Source organism: Megalops cyprinoides, chromosome 6 (genome assembly GCF_013368585.1).
Source record: "Megalops cyprinoides isolate fMegCyp1 chromosome 6, fMegCyp1.pri, whole genome shotgun sequence".
NCBI classification, from domain to species: Eukaryota; Metazoa; Chordata; class Actinopteri; order Elopiformes; family Megalopidae; genus Megalops; species Megalops cyprinoides.
In genome coordinates, this window is record NC_050588.1 from 35262946 (window position 1) to 35282851 (window position 19906).

Consider the following 19906-nt stretch of genomic DNA (forward strand, 5'->3'; position numbering starts at 1 on the left):
AATGTTTTAATTAATTATATACTTTGTGAGAAGGAATGATGACATAATGGCATCTACTGATACAATTCTTCAACTCTAGGGGTTGCATTCTACGTGGTGGTACTATGGAATGTTCAAGTGATGAAGTATCATTTTGTGTAGCTTTGACAGTCCCTTAAAACTCTGTACCTAACACTCTAAAAAAGCACTTATACTTAAAGTAAATGAGGGACGACAACCATATGTGCAACCAGTCTGAGAACGAAATATGTTCAAAATTATGCATAAAGAGAAATGCCACGCAGTGGTTTCCACGCGCACAAGGTGCTCACGTTAATGCTATAGCAGTCATAAAATCAGGAAAGTGCTGCATTTTCTAAAACCGTCTCGGTAACATAGTCCGGGGACTGTGCGACTGTGTTTAAATTATTTAACACCGCCTTAATAAAAACAAAAGCTGAAATTTTCTCGAGCTGTCATTTCAATCAAGCCAAATGAATTCTCCAGTCATGTAACGTTATGATTTCGACAGCATCACCCGATCATCCTCCAAGCTTAATGTTCATCCGCGTTCGGAACAACTACGAATTTCTTCTTCCGCTGAAAACAGTAGTCCATTGTTTATTGTACAGCTTTTGATTTAAAATACGACGTATACAGTTATTGACTGACTATTATTAAGAAATCAATGCAAAGTCTGTAAAGCAATAGTTCAAACAAGTTACACGAACCTTGTTTTCGTTCCTCCGAAAAAACGACATACAAAACAAGATCCGGTCGGCGTCCTGAACTAAGCAAGAAGAAGTTGATGGCGCCCAGCTAGAATGCCGGAGCATTTATCGCTTTCAGTTTCAGCTGGTATCTGACCTAAAGACCAAGTAAGAAACAAACCGGCTCGGACGTCGCGGTGAGTGAAACCACCCGGGAATACGATGGTAGAGAAACCGAAGTTCCAAATTTCTTCAGGGGGAAGGGGGGACAAGGCGATCTGACCACGCCGACGAGGCCCTCGGGGTCCCTCAAGCCTCAGATAGGAGTTTGCTGACTGCCTGAATCGAAATAGCGGCTTGGGAAAATGGCGGCGCGCAGCAGGCAGTGGGGAGGGCAGCTCGGCCCGGGTTTAAATTAGGAAAGGGACGCGTAATAAAGTGAGGTTCCGAATTTGGTTCAGATAGTACATGTGCATGCAGCACAACAGACTGAACTTATGACTGGGATCTTATCCTACGAGAAGAGTACAGACAGTTCGTTTTTTATGCATAAAATATATAGCTAGCCATCTGGCTAAATAGTGTACAGGACGCACGATTTCACAGTCGGGTAGCAAGCTGGCTACATCTGTACTGATCATATACCGCGATTCCAGAATATGGCCAGATGTAATGTAACCTTAGTACAGCTAATGTTATCGTCACGGCGTTTTCAGAATATTATGACGATTTTAAGGGAAAACGCATAAGGGTTGATGGTTTTGTGTGTGTTAGCTAGCAACTTAGCGTGTAAGGTAAACGTAGCGTTAGGTCATAACATGGTCTTATGTGTCAAGCATTGTAGCTGGGTAGCTAACGTAAGAAGGGCTGAAGGGGCAAATGTGCTTGCTAGCTTGATGTTGAAAGATATCTGGTTAGCTGACTTGTATATTGTATTTTAAGGATGCCTCGGTGATGTTATGATTTGTGATCCTGCTAACGCGTAGCCCCTGGTTAAGTAGACTAGGTAGCTTGTTTGAAAGTCGACACGGTACTTAGCGGGGTATCTACCTCTACAGCATGATGCAAGACTGGCTAGTTCGCTAACTGCAGACCCACAGCAGTTACAGAGTCTGAGGATGGGACGAGTTGGAAATTGTGCAACATTAATTAATTAATTGATGATATGTTCCTTAAAGTGACTGCTAGTTAACTGGCGAGCAGTAGTATGTTATTTGCCTAAAATCGCTTATCCAATTATTTTACAAAGGGGATTTAGGCTACCAGTGTAGCTCACTGGTCTTTAGTACAGATCAGTGGTGTTGCTGCTGCCGCAGTGGTTTCTTCATTCCTAAGTGTCTGAATTGAAGGAGCGCGAATCACTACAAATGTGTGAATTTAACCTTTTAATTTGTGTAGTGATAACAGTATTAAGAATTCAAATAACTCACCGTTATTGTGTTGAAATATTATTATAGAATGTTATTCTCAATTTATTTGAATGAACTATACAAACAACCGAACAAGACGTGCGTAGTGCCTACAGTGTACTTTGTTAATTGTTTATATGAAGAGTAATTAAACAACAAATGAAATCATCAGAACCAGGATTCACAGCAAAAGTGGAACTTGTGTTAAAGACCAGGCTTGATAGATGCGCAGGACTCAAGGCAAATTGACAAACCTAGCTGAGCAAAGTGGATTGAACCTGTCAATAAACTTCTTAAGTACTAATGTAAAATATGTGCATTGTGAATAAATGATAACTGAAGTGAACACTGGTGTTTGTTAAAGCTTTGTCTACCTCTGAAGATACCATTTTTTCTTCTCAGCCAGTTTTGTTTCATAATGGTGGCTTGATTTGTACACTGAGAGTTTCACAGCCAAACACAGGACACTCATCTGAATAGCTATAGTAGAGATGCTGTCATTTTACAGAGGAGGGGAAATCCCTTGCATGGTATGAATTGTAAGGCAAAGATGAAAGAATGAAATACTGCTGGTCAGCCCATTGAGCAAGTCTAGTGTGCCTAAACTAAGGTGTGCTGCTGCACTATGCCAAAGAAGTGTTAGGGAAAACGTTGGTGTGTTAAGTTTTCCAGTTGGTTCTGTGGTCCCACATGGAGCTAAAGTGTTCGGTAGAAGGTCCTGGTCTCTAACACTGCTCATTTTGCAAATATTGCTCTCACTGTTTCCCAGACACCTGTACATATAACAAGATTATTTTTTTCACTCCAGGTCTCTTATTCACCTAATTGTGCATGGAAGCTTGACATAAATGTTTACATGACTGTTCCTCCTTCTCTTTAAGTTGGATGCTTGTCTTCTGCACATATTCTCTACTCCATTTCCCAAAACCTGATGACCTTTAAGTTGGAAGATAGGTCAAAGTCACAGAAGCATCTGTTAAAATGTTCAGTGGCAAGTTCAATGCTTTTACATTCACAATTCATAAGACTAATGTCTGTCAACGTGTTGTACAACTGATGAGCAGACAGGCTGTCCACCACCTGGAGAAGTTGGATATGCTAGGTAACCATACAGAAAGTACAGAAGCAAAAACAAAAGCAAAAATATTAGACTGAGTGACAGTAGAAGGACAGACACAATGATTTATTAACACCGCATTGTGTTTGTGCTTAACTGATCAAACTGGTTTATGTGGCAGAACTCACAAACTCGAGAAGAGGGTGGCTAAGGTGAACACGAAGTAACTCCTTGCTACTTTCTTTGACATGCTTTCTTGCTAACAAGGTAACTTGCTATGGTAACTACTGCTTGCTTGCATGGCCAGATAGCAGCTATACTGTATGTCCTTGCCAGCCACCTTAAATAAGTGCCATCCATACATTTTTTTATTTTAAGTCAAATATCAAGTGGATAGGCTCAATTAGCTGTCTAGCAAACAATTGTTTTGTCGTTCACTCATTAATTTTTCACTTTGGGGATCTGCACCTCTCAGTCAGCTTCCACAAAGTAAATTATTTGGTGGTTGAACTTAAACCTTTGGTAAAAACGTATTTAACCTTTGTGTTTTGTGCTTATGCACATACTGTCATTACATTTTCTGTGTTCAGTGTCGTCTTTGGTGGATCAAGTCCGTCAAAGACAATGAAAATTTTCAGAAAATGATGCATCTTTCTAAACCTAAACGTAGCACAAACCACCTCAGTCGCTGGTGATTTTTTCTAATAGTACACAGATTGCTCTATCCAACCAGTGTAGACACTGCAGGTCCTGTCAAGCTTTAATCCTTAAAATCCGGTTCATAGGTCATCCATCATGATTATTGTTCACTTGAGGGCAGAAAAGTGATAAAAATAACAAGATTTTATTTATCTGCACTTCCTGTGATTCAGAAAAACCTTTGTTTATATGGTAAAATTCACCACCTGCTGTGAGAAATTTGGTTAAAAGTGTAGGTAACTGCAGCAGTTGAATGGGATTCTGTTTGAGCAAGTGAAATCATGTTATCTTCTGTTGCTAAATTCTCTCCAGCAATCTAGCAGATCTGAATAGCAGTTATATTCGACTGGCAGTTTGTCCATATTTCACGCTTTGATCTGACCTTATCACTGAAATCTAAGGCATGGATGTGTTACACCAAGTTTGAAGGTCACATTGTCTTCAGGTGGTGATGAGAAAACACAGCATCAAGTTAGTTACACAAAATAATTTAGGCAACTGAGTAACATTGCTTTGGGCTAGTGTTCAATCAGTTCCTGTGAGGAGGCATGAGCCAAAGTATGGAATGTAACTTTGATTAATTTTTTTATTAAGGACCTGTTTTGCTGATGCATGGAAAATTATTTTTTATACATGTCATATATATACAAGGCATTTTTGTACACTGACAGTGTTGCTTGTGGAGATCATAGCTTACAAGCAGACAGGTGTTCAGAATAAGGTGCTGTTTTTATAACAAGAATACACCGATCACATAATCGGTGTAAAACAATGGTGTATTGGAATAACAATATGGCATAGTGTTTTACTTCAGCTCAGTTTAATTTATTAATCCACTGAATCAGTTAATCGTTGATATGCCTATATAATTAGAGAAATGTGCAGAAATCGTTGTCTTGCATAGAATATAAAGCTGTTGATATGTTCATTTAGTGCCATCACAGGAATGAAAGTATACGCAGAAGATATAGTGGAATGCATGCAATTTTAAATTATCCTCAGTCTATTTATGGATACATTTGTCGCGTGCTGGCACACAGCACACTCCTTATACTGCAGCTTTATGTCTTCCTGCTTGAATAGTGTCAATGGCTATCACAGTAATGGAAATCCTTCGCCCAGGAAGTGTATCCTGAATGCATTTCTCTGTCCCCTGTTGTGTACCCATGGATAATTTATTTGAGCTGTGGAGCGCTGTGATTGAAAGCTGTGTGTGTCGGCGCAGGGCGAGATGGATTCAGAGGAGAATGAAGTGGAGAGCAGCAGCGACGCGGGCCCCTCCGGCCTGGAGGAGCCCTCGGAGAGCGGCATGGGCATGGAGGGGTCGGAGGCCATGTCGGCCGACAGCAGTGACACGGCGGCCATGCCCGCCCTGGCGCCCGAGTCCGACTCCCACGTGGGGCAGAGCTCAGAGGGCCTTGTGGTAGGTCCGCTCGGCGAAGTTCACCCCGGCGCCAAATTTATTTTGAGCCACAAGCTGTCAGATAACATTAACCGTAATGTAATCGTTCCTGCTGTTATGCGGTTTTTCGTAAAATGCTTTGAATGTCAAAGCGAGACCGCTTGCTGTGTTTAGTCTTGTGAAGAACTGTGCTTCCAGGCCTTATTTAACCTTAGTTTGACTTCCCAGGAGCTGATTCCAGAGACGAGCTCCAGCACCGACGTTAGAGGGGTAGTCCATCTCCCAGACTCCTCCTCGGTTGCCCAGTCCACCAGCGTGTCCAGCGTTTCTACGGTAACGCAGTCCATCCTGGTGTCCGAGTCGGCCCAAGTGCTGGTCCACTCCAGCGTCGTGTCGGATGGAGGAATGATTGTGTCGGACTCTACTGCGTCCACTTCCTCAGACCTGGGGTCTGCCATCGACAAGATAATCGAGTCCACAATTGGGCCTGATATCATGAACAGTAAGACAGAATTACTTAAGTTCTTTGTCGTACTTGTTTTTATGTTGTATGTAAATAGATCTATGTATGTCTGTCTGTCTGTCTATCTATATTTTCATTCAACGTTCTTGATAACTGATGCTGAGACTTTTATATCAATAAATTCAGTGAGATCAGATTACACTACAGACATGTCAGTTTACTGAGAGTAATCGCCTTTACTGATAGCCACACGTTTCTGTTCTGCAGGCTGTATTGCAGTGACTAGTGCTGAGGATGGAGGAGCTGAGACCACCCAATATCTCATTCTGCAGGGACCGGATGATGGTTGGTATTTTTCAGGGTACTCTTTTTGTCGTGTACATATTCTGCTCTGTAGGTAGTGGTAGCATTTCGTTGGAAATGGCTGTTGTTTGATCTCCGCTCTGCTCTCTGCCCAGGTGCCCCCATGGTGTCTCAGATGTCGTCCTCCGCCCTGTCCAGCCGCATCACCATCGAGGCTCTTGGGGAGGGCCCCACCTCCACTTGCCTGGAGCAGTCTGACATGGTGGAGGGGAGGCGGGGGAGTCTGCCCGACCATGAGGCCATGGACCCCGACCAGCCGGACCAGCCCGGGCACTCCGGGTACCCGGAGCACGAGGAGCACATGGGCCAACCGGACCAGCCCGGGCACTCTCAGTACCTGGAGTGCTCGGCGGACCACCCGGATCAGCCGGGTCACTCCCGCTACATGGAGTGCGGCGTGGACGGGCCCGACCAGCCGGGACACTCACGCTACGTAGCCTGCAGCGCCGACAACTCGGAGCAGCACTCGCAGGGCTATGCGGAGTGCGGCGGCGGTGGTGGCGACGACTCCAACCAGTCGCGCCACTCCCAGTACGCCGAGTGCAGCACCGACCACCCGGGCCAGCTGGGACACTCCCACTACCTGGAGTGCCGCGTGGGCGGGCCAGCGGACGCCCGCCACTCGCAGTACATCGACTGCAGCGCGGACAGCGCCGCCCGAGCCCCACAGTACGCCGAGTGCGTGACGGGCGAGCCAGACCAGCCAGGACACTCCCGCTACATGGAGTGCTGCGTGGACGGGCCCGACCAGACCCAGAACTCCCAGGAGCGGGCCCAGCACTCCTGCTACATCGAGTGTAGCATGCCACAGGGCTCCATCTACATAGAGGAGAGGTCCTTGGACTGCCCTGACCAGCCGCAGCACCCCGACCAGCCTCACAACTCCCACTACATGGACTACAGCGGGGACCAGCAGGGCCAGTACATCGGCAGCACCGGGGAGTACGCTATGCACCCCGAGAGAGAGGCCGTCCCGCACCAGGCCCCTGGCTGTGAGCTGGAGGACAAGGGCCACCCGGAGGGCTCGGGGCAGGCAGAGGCCCAGGGCAGCAGCGTGCCGGCCCAGTCCGGGACGGCGGGGCCAGCAGGGGTCAGGGACAGGCCGCCCGACCTGGCGGAGCTAGAGGAAATGATGGAGGTTGTGGTGGTGCAGCAGTTCAAGTGCAAAATGTGTCCGTACAAGAGCATCTCCAAAGACACGCTCATCAACCACATGAGAGACAAACACTTCAGGCACACAGGTATACAGCTCGCAGAGGTCACCTCTGGTAGGGCAGACTCATGTTAGGCATCGGTGAGGCCCATACCGCATTAGCTCAATTCATCACATCAACTTTTATTGCACAGTGCCTGCAGCCCTGAATAATTGATGGCAGCTTGTATTTTTGGACATTCTGAATTATTCACCTGGAACTTTTTCATGCTGTGTTCTACTCCTATAACTTGTGTTTCAGACTTTGAGTTATGTTATTTTTTTCCCAAGCAAGGAACCAGGGACCTAATTTAAGATGACTTATGATGCCTATTATTCCTACATACAGAGCCCAGGCTCTAACCGCTACTTCATAGTGCTGTCCAGAGGTTTAAAATTTGGTTTTGTACCAAATTTGTATATAATACAATAACCATTGTCTAGGTAACAATTGTGCATAACATGACAAACTGCAGGTTAGAATATTTTGTATATATAGTTTAGAATATTTTCTGATTGTTTATAAAACTCAGGTGCCCCTCCTCCAAAGAAGAGGGGTCGAGGACGCCCACGGCGGTCTGAATCCGCGGCCCTGCAGAAAGCTGACGTGAAGACAGAGGAGCCAGTCGAGGAGGAGGAGGATGACATCGTGGATGCCGGAGCCATCGATGATCCGGCAGGTGAGTAGAGACTGACGCCGCGATGAATGTGACATTACATTTTTACATTACTGTCATTTAGCAGACACTTTTATCAAGTGCGACTTCCCGCACAAAAAAACAGAAGTGTTTCCATTCATGTTGAATGAGCAACAGTGTCTGACCAGGCTGACAGCACTCCCAGACCAGTGAGTGTGAGAGTAACACTATTCAAGCCCTATCACAAGCAATATGACTAGACAAGGGAAGCCAAGTATGCTACCATATATCACAGTCATTAGATCACAGAATCCAAAACACAACATACATGTTGGCCATTTATAGAGGTGGATATTTACTGAGGCAATTGTGGGCTAAGAACCTTTCCCAAGGATACAGCGGCAGTGCCTCATCAGGGAATCGAACCAGCAGCCTTTCAGTCACAAGCTCTGCTCCTTACCACTCTGTTACACTGCTGCCCCTATTGCCATCTCTGTAGGTGTGCGTTGCTACTCGCATATCACAATGTGGCCTGTGGGTGACCAGCAAACATCTCACACGAGCCTGCCTCACTCTTAATTGATGAACAGGATGAACATGATGAACATGATCAACAAAGAACATGATGATTGATGGCCATGATGACCATGAGCTGTGAACGGCTCACACAGGCCTGCCTCTCTCCTAATCACTTCCCCCTCTTCTCTGTATGCGTTTGCCCAGATGACAGTGATTATAACCCGGCCGATGAGGACTGCAGGGGCCGGCAGCCCGCCCTTCTCCGCAGCGCCCCCTCCTCCTCCTCCACACTGGACCGGCCCCGCCGCAGGGTGGTACGCCCCAGGAAGTTCCCCTACTCCGAGGCCACCCGCCGAGGCCAAGGTAGGCTTCGGTGCAGTCTTTCCCCTGCTGTGGATCAGCTTGAAAATAAAACAATACTCCTCTTGTTTTATACTTTACAAGTAAACCCATATTGTAGAGTTATGAGTGTAATTAATCAATCAAATTTCATTTGTTATAGTGCGTTTTTTGTAATCAATATTGTCACAAAGCGCTTTACATGTAGCATAGAGTAATAACCAGTGTAATCCATTATATGACTTGTCTTTTTATTGTCTCCTGGTTTAGAAGCTGCAAACACCATGGAGCTGTCTGAGGGAAATAACTTGGATCCTCAGGCTCCGGAGGAGGCTAGCTCTTCTGGATTGGACAATGGGCCCGCCTCCTCTGCCAATGAGAACGGAGCTGAGCCTGGGGTCAGCCAGTCAGATTCAGAGAACAAAGACCCATCCTCAAATACAGGGCCAGAGGAGGTTGAGTTCTACCCCAGGAAACGGGGACGGCCCTCTAAACGGTTCCTCCGCAAGAAGTACAAGAAGTATATGAACCGCAAGTAAGCCACCGTTGTAACGACACTGTATACGTATTTTGTCATTGCCAGTTTCCTGAGCTCAGTTTCTTTATATTCTGATTATGGAAGTGTTCATTTGCCAATCAGTTTATTCATTCTTTTTTTGTCGCTGGTCATTGAAGTAGGTACTACAAGTCCCTCAAGCCCCTTCTGAGGCCCCATAACTGCCGGATCTGCGGCTCTCGGTTCCTGTCCCAGGAGGACCTACGGTTCCATGTGGATTCCCACGAGGGCAACGACCCGGAGAAGTTCAAGTGCTTGCAGTGCAGCTACCGGTGCAAACGCTGGTCATCACTGAAGGCAAGTCAGGGAGGCAGACAGAGCCTTGTGACTTCAGCATTCTAGAGCCTTACTGATTATGGAAAGCATCTATTGTCTAATCTGAAAGGATCTTCAGTGTTTGCTGATGTTTGTTCTTCTTCTGTGTGGGTACAGGAGCACATGTTCAATCATGAGGGAACCAAGCCTTATAAGTGCGAGGAGTGTGACTACACCAGTGTGTACAGGAAAGACGTGATACGCCATTCTGCTGTGCACAACAAGGACAAGTAAGCTCCTGCAGCCAGCTAAGCCTTGCCAATGTTTGCTCTAACCCACTTTCAATTGAAAAGGCTTTACCGCTATTAAACTTATTTAGGATTTGATATCTTTTTAAATTAGAATGTATAACCCTTCTTAAACATGTGTTTTATGTTGAAATGAATGATGTCTCATTTATTCTATGACTGCTTAGTACTTAGCTTACCAAAGTTATTAACCAAAGTGAGCAAGAGTCCATTGGAGCAATTGTAAAAATGTGTCTACTGTCTGTTCAGTGAATATGGATTTAAAATGAAGGGAGAGAGAGTTAAACTGCAGAGGTGCTTCCAGTTAAGCCTGTAGGTTGTAGAGGTACTGTGGGGATACAGGTAAAGGAGCTAAGCTGCAGGGATAAATCATTGTGCATCACAATGTTTCAACAACATTTCCTCTCCGTTTCAGGAAAAAGAAAGCAGACCTGGTAAGTTTCACTTTTTTTTCTTTTTTAATTTCCGGCGAACTGTAAATGGGCAGCTTGCACCTTAACGCCTGTAGAATTGCAGTGCACACTGGTTTCGCCCATATTTGCTTTTCATACCATAGCAGGTTTTTCTTGGTAACCCCCAGGCCCCCAAGAACACCCAGTTCCCCTGCCCCGTGTGCAACAGGGTGTACCCCATGCAGAAGCGGCTGACGCAGCACATGAAGACCCACAGCACAGAGAAGCCACACATGTGTGACAAGGTGAGAGCAGATGCGAGGAACGCCAGGGAAACCTGAGAGAGAAGCGTCTTGGTCACTGTAGATACAGCATCTTTGATAACGTCACGGTGACCTGCAAGTTTCTTTGGGTTGCACAAAGAAAAGGCCTCCGTAGCCTTCGTAATAAATTGATTGATGTCATGGGTTGCTGTTAGGGGCGGTGTGAATTGATCGGGTTCTTTTTGCATTTTCAGTGTGGGAAATCCTTCAAGAAACGGTACACCTTCAAAATGCATCTTCTCACTCACATCCAGAGCTACGGAAACAGCAGGTGAGAAAGAGGCATTTCTTCGCTTGTCTGCCCGTTGCTGTCGTTGCCCAGCTGGTGTGTGCCAGTTAGGAGCAGCGGTGTGGAGACCACACTCTCTCTCTCATCGTGTTCTCTTTTGCGCCAGGTTCAAATGTGAGTTCTGCGAGTACACCTGCGACAACAAGAAGCTCCTGCTCAACCACCAGCTGTCGCACACGACCGACAAGCCCTTCAAGTGCGACTACTGCAAGTACTCCACCACCAAGGAGGACTTCCTAGTGTCCCACATGGCCATCAAGCATACTGGTGAGTTACCATGGACATACTGATGCTGAGAGCTGCTAATCTGGGGGTACCTTGTGTGGCCAGCTATTGAAACTTGGTCATGCAGCACTTCTATTATTGTGACTCCTTGTACATCACTAGTAAGTCGCTTTGGATAAAAGTGTCTGCCAAATGCCAGATTTTCAAGCTGTATCTCTAGTCTACCTTCCTCTCTGTCTATCCTATATATCCCTATCTTCTGTACAAATAAGGCTCTCTACACTAGTTTAGCACTTAACTCAGTATCTTACTGACCTCTTGTAATACTTATCGATAACTACTCTTAGCATAGTGATGCACTTATTTGGAAGCTGCTATGGGTAAGGGCATCTGTTAAACGAGGTAAAATGAATGAATGTAAATGTATAGTAAATATAGATGGAGTGAACAAGATGACAGAACAAAATGGCTGTGCATCTTTCCTCCCCAGGGGAGAAGCCCTTCTCCTGCGACTTCTGCCACTTCATGACCAAGCACAAGAAGAACCTGCGGCTGCACGTGCAGTGCCGTCACCCGGAGGCCTTCGAGGCCTGGGGCCGCACCCACCCCGAGGAGCCGCCCCGCCGCCGCCGGCCCTTCTTCACCCTCCAGCAGATCGAGGAGCTCAAGCAGCAGCACGACCACACCCAGGGCCTGCAGGACGGCATCCGGGGGCCCATCGTGAGTCCGGGAGCCGTGCTCCGGGCGGGGTTGGGGTCGGTCTGCGAAGGTGTGGTCGGTGGCTGGTTTGCCTAATCTCTGTCTTCTCTTTGTCTCCTCGCCTGGTCGTCAGGTGTCGGTGGACCCCATTGAGCTCCAAGCACTACAGAACATGGAGAACGCGAGCGTCTCTCAGGATTCACTGGGGAATGCCACCATTATCTACGAACACGGTTAGCCTTATTTTTTGCTTGTATGATTACATTCTCTTCCATGTAGGTGTTTTTCTTAAGAAAAAGATTACACCACCATGTTATGCTTTATTGCTGTTCATGAAAAATGTACCATCATTCACAATATACCGTTTGTTGGTAGGTCTGTTGCCTTTACTTTGCACTAAATATTAATAGAAACATAGTTATTCAAATTTTCCTCCAAGCAGGTTTACATGCAGAGGGAGATCTGTAATATTTAGGGGGAGTGACAGACTTATATGTGGCAGAGTTCCATTTAGGATTGAGTGAGTTACACAAGGAGCATATCTGTACCACTTTCCTCCTCAGATGTAGCTCTTCATTTTGACAATTGTTAGTGTTAAGAGGGCTGGGATTAATTTACATTCATAACTTGCATGAAAAAAACTAACTGTAACATCCTGTTATTAAACTTTATTGTATACTTCCTGGTTCATTGACCAGATAGTGAGCTGTTACCATCTATGTTTCTGAATAATGCCATGGTCTTTTGCCAGTATTGATTGGTATACCTCACAGGTTTGAGGGATTCTGCATTATGTTGTATTATCTCTTGAAAGACAATATCCCTCCATTTTTGAGTTACAATTTAAGTGATCTTAAATTCCCCTAAACAAATTCCACAGATAGTAATCACAGAAGGTAAACTGGGTGATCTTTAGTTCTTTGTAAATGATATTAAGAGTTCTTTTGTTGAATGATGTCCTTGCAGAGGGCTCAGACCTATCCGCTCAGAATGCTCTGGACTTGCTGCTAAATATGAGCAACCCCCGGGAGTTGGTGGGCAGTTCACTGCAGGTACTGGGTCACCTTAAAAGGCCTAGCTTCACACTTCTGCTCTTCCATTTAATAAGCATCTCATTCTGCAAAATGTATTATAGCACACAGAGGTAGTTGCAGCTAAGCATGTTAATTCAGTGACACGTGAAAAGTGCTGTATGATTGTAATTGTTATGATAATTACTTGTTTGTGGGGTGTGAGCTGTTCTCTCAAATGCAGATTCCAGGTGCTTTTCGATCCACTTAACCGTTTCATAATTGTTATTCAGGATAAAATTTGGGCTGAAAATAGTTTTACCAGGCTATGGAATGGCAGTCACAGCACTGAGGGTGATCAGGCGGTGAGAGAGAAAGTGATGTCTGGTTGTGTACCCCTCCAGGTGGCTGTGCTCAAATCCGAGGGAGAAGGTTTGGAGGGTGGCTCAGGGGAGGCGGGCGTGGCAGGGAAGCCCCAGAAGGTGGTCACCTTCCACGTGGCCGAGCACGGGGAGACACTGGTGCGGGAGGCCTTGGAGTCCGGAGCCGTGGAGGCGGCACCGGACATCAGCCAGATCGCCATCAACGCCTACCAGGGCACAGCCGACTTCAGCGTGGTGGAGCAGGTTGGAGAGGAGATCCACAGCACGGCCACTGTCTACAGGTACCGCACATGTAGCGGTCATTGAATGCAATAATGTAGCAGATCATGAATGCATCAGAGTATTGCTTCCATCCCTGTGATTGGTAGCAGTACTGCATTGTGCAAAGATGTACTCTATGCCATGGGCCTACTGTAGAAGTGGACCTTGTTTGATGTCTGAGGCTTACTGTAGAGCTGGGCTTCTTCTGTTGCCTGAGGTTTACTGTAGAACCGAGCCTCTTCTGTAGTGTGAAGGTGACTGTAGAACTGGGCCTCTTCTGGTGTCTGAGGCTTACTGTAGAACCAAACTACTACTGGTGTCTGAGGCTGACTGGCTCACTGGGCCTTGTCTTTCATGTGAGCAGCACAGAGGGCAGTACTGTGGAGTCCCAGCCTGTGGTAGTGAGCGGATCTCTCTCTGGGACACTGAAAGAACACAAGGGCAAATACTACCTGACCTCTGGGATAGGGCCAGGGACACTGCAGCAGGTGGAGGTAAGTCAGAGTGATGGGCATGTCTGAGATGCTACTTCAGCATCCATTAAAAGTAAATTCCGTGTAAATTTCTCTCAGCCATGTATGCTTTAGACAGTCTCACTTGCACTCGGTACCATGAAACATGGGTATCTAAATGGTGGTTAGCTTTTTTTTTTCTATTCTTTTCTCTGGCTTTCCTGTCATCCCAGCATATGAGAGGTTTATATAGATAGGTTAATATAGCACATAGAGGTTATTTGTCATTCACCTCTCCACATAGTTTCGCATACAGTCAGAAAGTCACATTTTAAGTACAGGGGAAAAAGGAGCGTTCTCGCAGTGGTTTTGCGCTGTTGGAGCATCTCTCCTGTGATCCATGTCTCCGCAGCTGAGCAGCGAGGACCCCAGTTCCCCCTCCCCTGCCGCCTCCCCTCGGCAGCAGCTCAACTCCAAGAGGTTCTCCTGCCGGATCTGCATGGAATCGTTTCACGGCCGCTCTGACATGGAGAGCCACAAGAGGGCGCACGTGGACCCCAACACGTTCAAATGCCCCGACTGTCCTTTCATCGCCCCGTCCTGGCCAGAAGTCAAGGTAGGTGCCTGTTAAACGTTCTTCCCACCTTTCCAATTTTGAACATGTTCACACTAGTTCCTTTAATTTAGTTAACTTTAACATTTTTTGATACAAGAAAGGTTAACCCTTTACAAAACTACAGTGAAAGCAGGTTGTTTAATAGATTCTCCTTCCTCATGGACTAGCAACATTTGATGAAGCAAAAAACAACTAGATAATGTACCTCTCTTTTCCCACAATGCAACAGCTCACTCATAACGTGTATAAGGTCCTGCCACAGCACCAACTCTTACAAATTATAAAAAAATATTGAGATGTACTTCTGTAAGCATTTCCTTTGTACCTTAGACTCACATGACGATGCACGCCTACCTCCGGCCCCATAAGTGCAGCCACTGCAGCTTTGCCTCCAAGAACAAGAAGGACCTGCGGCGACACATGCTGACCCACACCAACGAGAAGCCCTTCGCCTGCGAAGTCTGCGGACAGAGGTACGAGGGTAACCCAAACACACCGGGCATCTGTCACCTGCACAAGACACACAATGCTCATCTTGATCTCTGTCCACACCCCCCGTGCAGGTTCAACCGCAACGGTCACCTCAAGTTCCACATGGAGAGGCTGCATAGCCTGGACCCCCCCGCACGCAAGCCCCGCCTGGCCACCCCTCAGCAGGCCATCATCGTCAATAGCGACGAGGAGGCACTGGCCACCCTGCAGAGTGAGCACGGCGCACTGAATCCTCAAGCTACATTACACTGTAACATTTCCAAACCCCCTCTGTACCCAATCATGTGAAAGTGTCTCACAGGGAGCCCTTTGCTTTTGAAATGAGAAATGCTGTATGCAATGGTAGACATCACACTGGATGGTTTCATTTGGTCACTTAATAGTATGCTAATACTTGTATGGGTGTGTACAGCCATGCAGGACCACTAACCATGGCCCTTCTCCCCTTTCTTCATGTGTGTGTGTCTGTGTGTGTGTATACAGCTGCTTTACAGGGTGGACAGACAGTCATCACCCCCGAGAGGCTCCAGCAGGCCCTGGGTCAGGACCACATCATTGTGGCGCAGGAACAGACCCTCTCCGATCAGGTACCAAATGGCAAATTGAAATTTAACTTTCAACCGGATCTCATTTGAGCCAGCACGCATATGAAACTGACTGTTAGGCAAAATTTTTAGATGGCTGTCCCAAAAACAATGCCCCAGTTAATGCCCCAGTACAAGGCTGAGCACAGAGTATGTCCAGATACATGCTGTCACAGAACAACCTGTAGTGTCTGTTACACAGTCCTGAAAAACGGTCAGTCTTAACATCTTTGTTTTTGCAGGAGGAAGCCACATACATCCAGCAGATAACCACAGTAGATGGGCAAACTGTGCAGCACCTGGTAACCGCTGAAAACCAAGTGACAGAGGTGAAGTGTAGCTTCTTAATGCTTTTCACATTGTCTGCAGATATGTTTTGCAGCCCAAAAGTAAAGTAAAAATGCCTATAAAGCAAAAACGATGTATTGGTCAGTGACAGAGAGACATTGCACAGTGCAAACAGATTTTGACACAGATCTGTCATGGTCTTTTGACACGAGATGACACAGACTGCACCGTTTAGAAGCACAAGGGCTGGAGGGCCAGTGTGCTTGGATGAAAATATGCTACCATTGGTTAATTTCTGCTTAGCACTCCGATGCCTTTTGACCCCCTCACACTGTCTCTCTACAGGTCCAGTATATAATATCACAAGATGGGGTTCAGCACCTTATCCCTCAAGAGTACGTGGTGGTATCTGATGGCAATCACATTCAGGTAAGCAAGCGCTGACATGTGTTACCCTTGGTGTCAAACGCAGTGAATCATAAATGTTTACATCCATGCCTCGTTGTCCTTTCCTGCTTTATGTGACCATGTGGCTTTTTTTATCTGCAGATGCAGGATGGACAAATAGCGCATATTCAGTATGACCAGGATGGGACATTCTTGCAGGAGCAGCAGGTGAGAGATAGCAGACATGTTGCCAGCCTGTGCCACACTATTGCAGAATGAGTTTATATGTCAGCATGTTCACTTGCAAATATAGTCATCCACATATACCATGTTTCTCTCAAAAAAGAGGTGACTAGCCTCAAGAGACCTTCTGGTTAAATAAAGGATAATAAATAAATAAAATATCATATTAGCTATTTTAATCTGGTCATTATAATGGCACATAGTCATATTAGCCTTTTTTACTCCAGGAAGCTTTATGAAAGAGATCTACACACTTCAGAGAGGGCTCAGTAAATAAAACATCATATTAGCTATAATAATGTGGTCATGAGAATGCTACATATTGATATTTGAGTTTTTACTCCTGGAATATTTATGAAAGGGATACATATGTGTGTCAGAGAGGGCTCGTACTGTGGAATAGGGAATAGGCTGGCTAAGTTGCCCCATGTCTGTCTCCTGCTTTTCAGATCGCGCTGAGCCACGACGGACAGATCCAGTATGTTCCCATCAGCTCTGAGCAGCAGATTGTCAGTCAGGAGGACCTGGAGGCAGTTGCCCACTCTGCAGTGACAGGTACACACCTTGGCGCAACCTCACACCTCAGATTGCTGACTACGCCCTGCACAAGCACTTTGGATTGCGCTTCTATTTGGGCAAAATTTACTTGGTTTTAGTTTTCTTAATTAAAGAAATAAGATGAGGGTGGCAGTGTAGCAAAGTGGTAGGAAGTAGGAAAAGTAACCGGAAGGTTGCAGGTTCGATGCAATACCCTTGTGCACCCTCGAATACCCTTGTGCAAGGTACTTCACCTAGTATTGCCTTAGTAACTTAGTATAAATGGATAACATGTAAAACTGTAATTTATGTACATTGCTCTGGATAAGAGCGTCTGCTAAATGCCCATAATGTAATGTAAGAATGTAAAAAGATGAACATGACATTTGGGATTTGAGATTGGAGTGGTTATGTGCTGTCTGCCCCCCCCCCCCCCCCCATCCCCCACAGCTGTGGCCGATGCCGCCATGGCCCAGGCGCAGACGGTCTACGCCACGGAGGCCACGCCCGAACAGCTAGAGCAAATGCAGCAGCAGGGTATCCAGTATGACGTCATCACCTTCACAGAGGAGTAGCAGCCACCTTTCCGAGGCTGCAGCAGGACAGATTCACTTCTCTTCAGACTTTTAGACTGGCCTTTCTCAGCGGTACGACCAGGGGAAGATGTGTATTGTATATTCTATAACAATCCTTAATATGATATATATGCTTTTGCCTCTGTTCATGCTTGGACTATCGATGAGAATATCTTCAGCTTCAGTTTTTTTTTTTTGTGGTGGGAACAAAGCAGCTTAATTACTGGGTGCTACAGTTTAATTCAGCAACTCTTTTCAGATTTCTCTTTTTGAAGGTATTTCATTGTAAAATATTTGAGATATTGTAAATACTAACAACCGCATCACATGAGACATAGTATGGCTTTGGATTCATTACATTGTTGCTGTAAGTTTTCATTGAAACCATAGTGCACAAAGATCCCCTCGTTTCATTATTACTAATGAATGGACATGCAAGTTTTCTGAAAGTGCAATGATATCGTTATGTGATTATTACCTGTTTGTATTTAAATGTTGTGGGTAACCTGGTGGGCACAGGTGACCTGAAGTGGCACCAGCTTGAAAAAGCCTACACCTGTGTCATTTGGTTATGAATGCATAATAAGGCTGTGTTACAGATTGTAACACAGTATGAAGTTTGTTTCTTGTTTATTGTAAGTATGTGAGATTGGAGGGGGTAAATCTGAACTGTGTTCTTAGACAGGAGTTAAGATATAGACCTGCAAATGCACCATGAATGGGGTATTAGGATTTCTTTTATATTTTGCTGCTTTACCTCACAACACTTTTTGTTCTTGTTGCAGCGCACTTCTTAGGAGATATAAAACTGAGTAAGCTAAAAGCTAATACCAAAGACTGTTTACTTAATATAATTCAGCTTGTCTTATTGCAGAGAAACTTGGCAAATTAAGACCCATTTATTTTGATTGGCTTTATTATGAGTCAATAAAATTTAAGAAAAAGATATTGTATATACTTTGAGGGATGTAATTGGCCTTCATTTGCAGTTGAGCTTGTGATCTGCGCAATGTGTCATTTAAAAAAAATTATCAGCCAGCAAAATGCTTCAGAAATAACTGTCTTGCGGACAATGATGCTATTTCAGATTAACGCGTGATATCTGGACATAATTTCATCTGGTTGCCGTTTTTAAGAGAACGTGCCACAATGCAACTTTTCGCACATGCAGTAACAATAACAATGTCTTGGCTACCTACATATACCTTAATTCCACTGGGGGGCTTTTGATTTGCCCTGAGGTTTCAGGATGTGTGCCTATGATGAAACTTTAGAGCGTGCGAAGTGCATTAGCCATCGTTAAGCCTTCTAAACATTTCACGAATTGTATGTGGGGGGAAAAAAGCATAATGGGTTATGTGGTTTTGTGCAAAGCGTGGGGTCTTACTCTCTCACAGGTGACTGACAGAGGGAGAGTAGAAAACTGGGGAAGGTGCTGTAACCACATCACACATCATGTGTGATTAAGTGTATTAGTTTATCTTCCAACAAAGCTGTTGAAAGCATATATATTACGAGGAAGGAAAGTTTATTAGCTGGAGACCATTTTGTTTATAGTAGGATGAGAGACAATCAGACTTTTATAGTCATTTGTGTATTTTCCATTGAAGTGATTTAGAAATTTTGCTTGTCATGTTTTTTTTTTTTTTTTTAAACATACAGTGGAGGTATGTACTGTGAGGGTTGCTAGAACGTTCTGTATACAACAGGAGAACACCTATGATCTGTAAATTCTGTATATTGTAAATGAAATTATAATTGTTTCATTTAACCCTAGTGAGAAGAAATGTACTCACTGTCATTTTTTCCATTTTTCAAAACTGCTGGAGGACTGGGTGGGATGTACTGCGTATGTTATTGCAGAGACTAGAAATAAAATGTAAGATTAAATGTCTATGATACTCTCAAAGGCATGCTTTAGAGTGGGCAACCCGGTCAATATTGTGCACAATGCAATCACAACATCCCATTGGTGATGAGCTGGTAAGCATTTTACAGGACTCCGATACACAATCAGTAGATCGTCAGAAATGTGGTCACATTTTCTGAAAACACGTGCACGCATGGTTGTCTAACATTTTCCTGTGTGGGAAAATGAAAATAATTTTACTCAACTGGACAAACAAGTGTGGTATGACAGTCCCAGCTCTACAACACAAACAAATATTGCAGTGACCTCCCCCTTCAAGCAGGAACCACACCCCTGTTTAACTTCTGTAAGTTCCTGTTAGTGTTGTTTTAAATGAGTTGAACTTAAATTC

The 19906-nt window shown here is 45.2% G+C and overlaps 1 protein-coding gene across 3 annotated transcripts; it reads left to right on the forward strand.

The window, feature by feature from the left end:
* Positions 1–764: 764 nt before the first annotated feature.
* Positions 765–19468, forward strand: znf335 (zinc finger protein 335). Of its 3 annotated transcripts, none has more exons than XM_036531910.1 (28): positions 765–886; positions 5080–5277; positions 5485–5758; positions 5987–6064; positions 6178–7323; positions 7808–7954; positions 8636–8794; positions 9041–9305; positions 9446–9623; positions 9759–9871; positions 10305–10323; positions 10446–10586; positions 10799–10875; positions 11000–11160; positions 11609–11838; positions 11951–12050; positions 12784–12869; positions 13232–13491; positions 13836–13965; positions 14336–14539; positions 14870–15012; positions 15103–15242; positions 15515–15618; positions 15858–15944; positions 16249–16332; positions 16453–16518; positions 16983–17088; positions 17521–19468. In XM_036531910.1, the coding sequence occupies exons 2-28, from the start codon at positions 5086–5088 to the stop codon at positions 17643–17645; spliced, it is 4815 nt and encodes a 1604-aa protein (XP_036387803.1). In that variant the 5' UTR covers positions 765–886; positions 5080–5085; the 3' UTR covers positions 17646–19468. The 3 variants fall into 3 exon arrangements, with proteins under 3 accessions (XP_036387803.1, XP_036387804.1, XP_036387805.1); XM_036531911.1 differs by having other exon boundaries at positions 10449–10586; XM_036531912.1 differs by having other exon boundaries at positions 10470–10586.
* Positions 19469–19906: the final 438 nt, after the last annotated feature.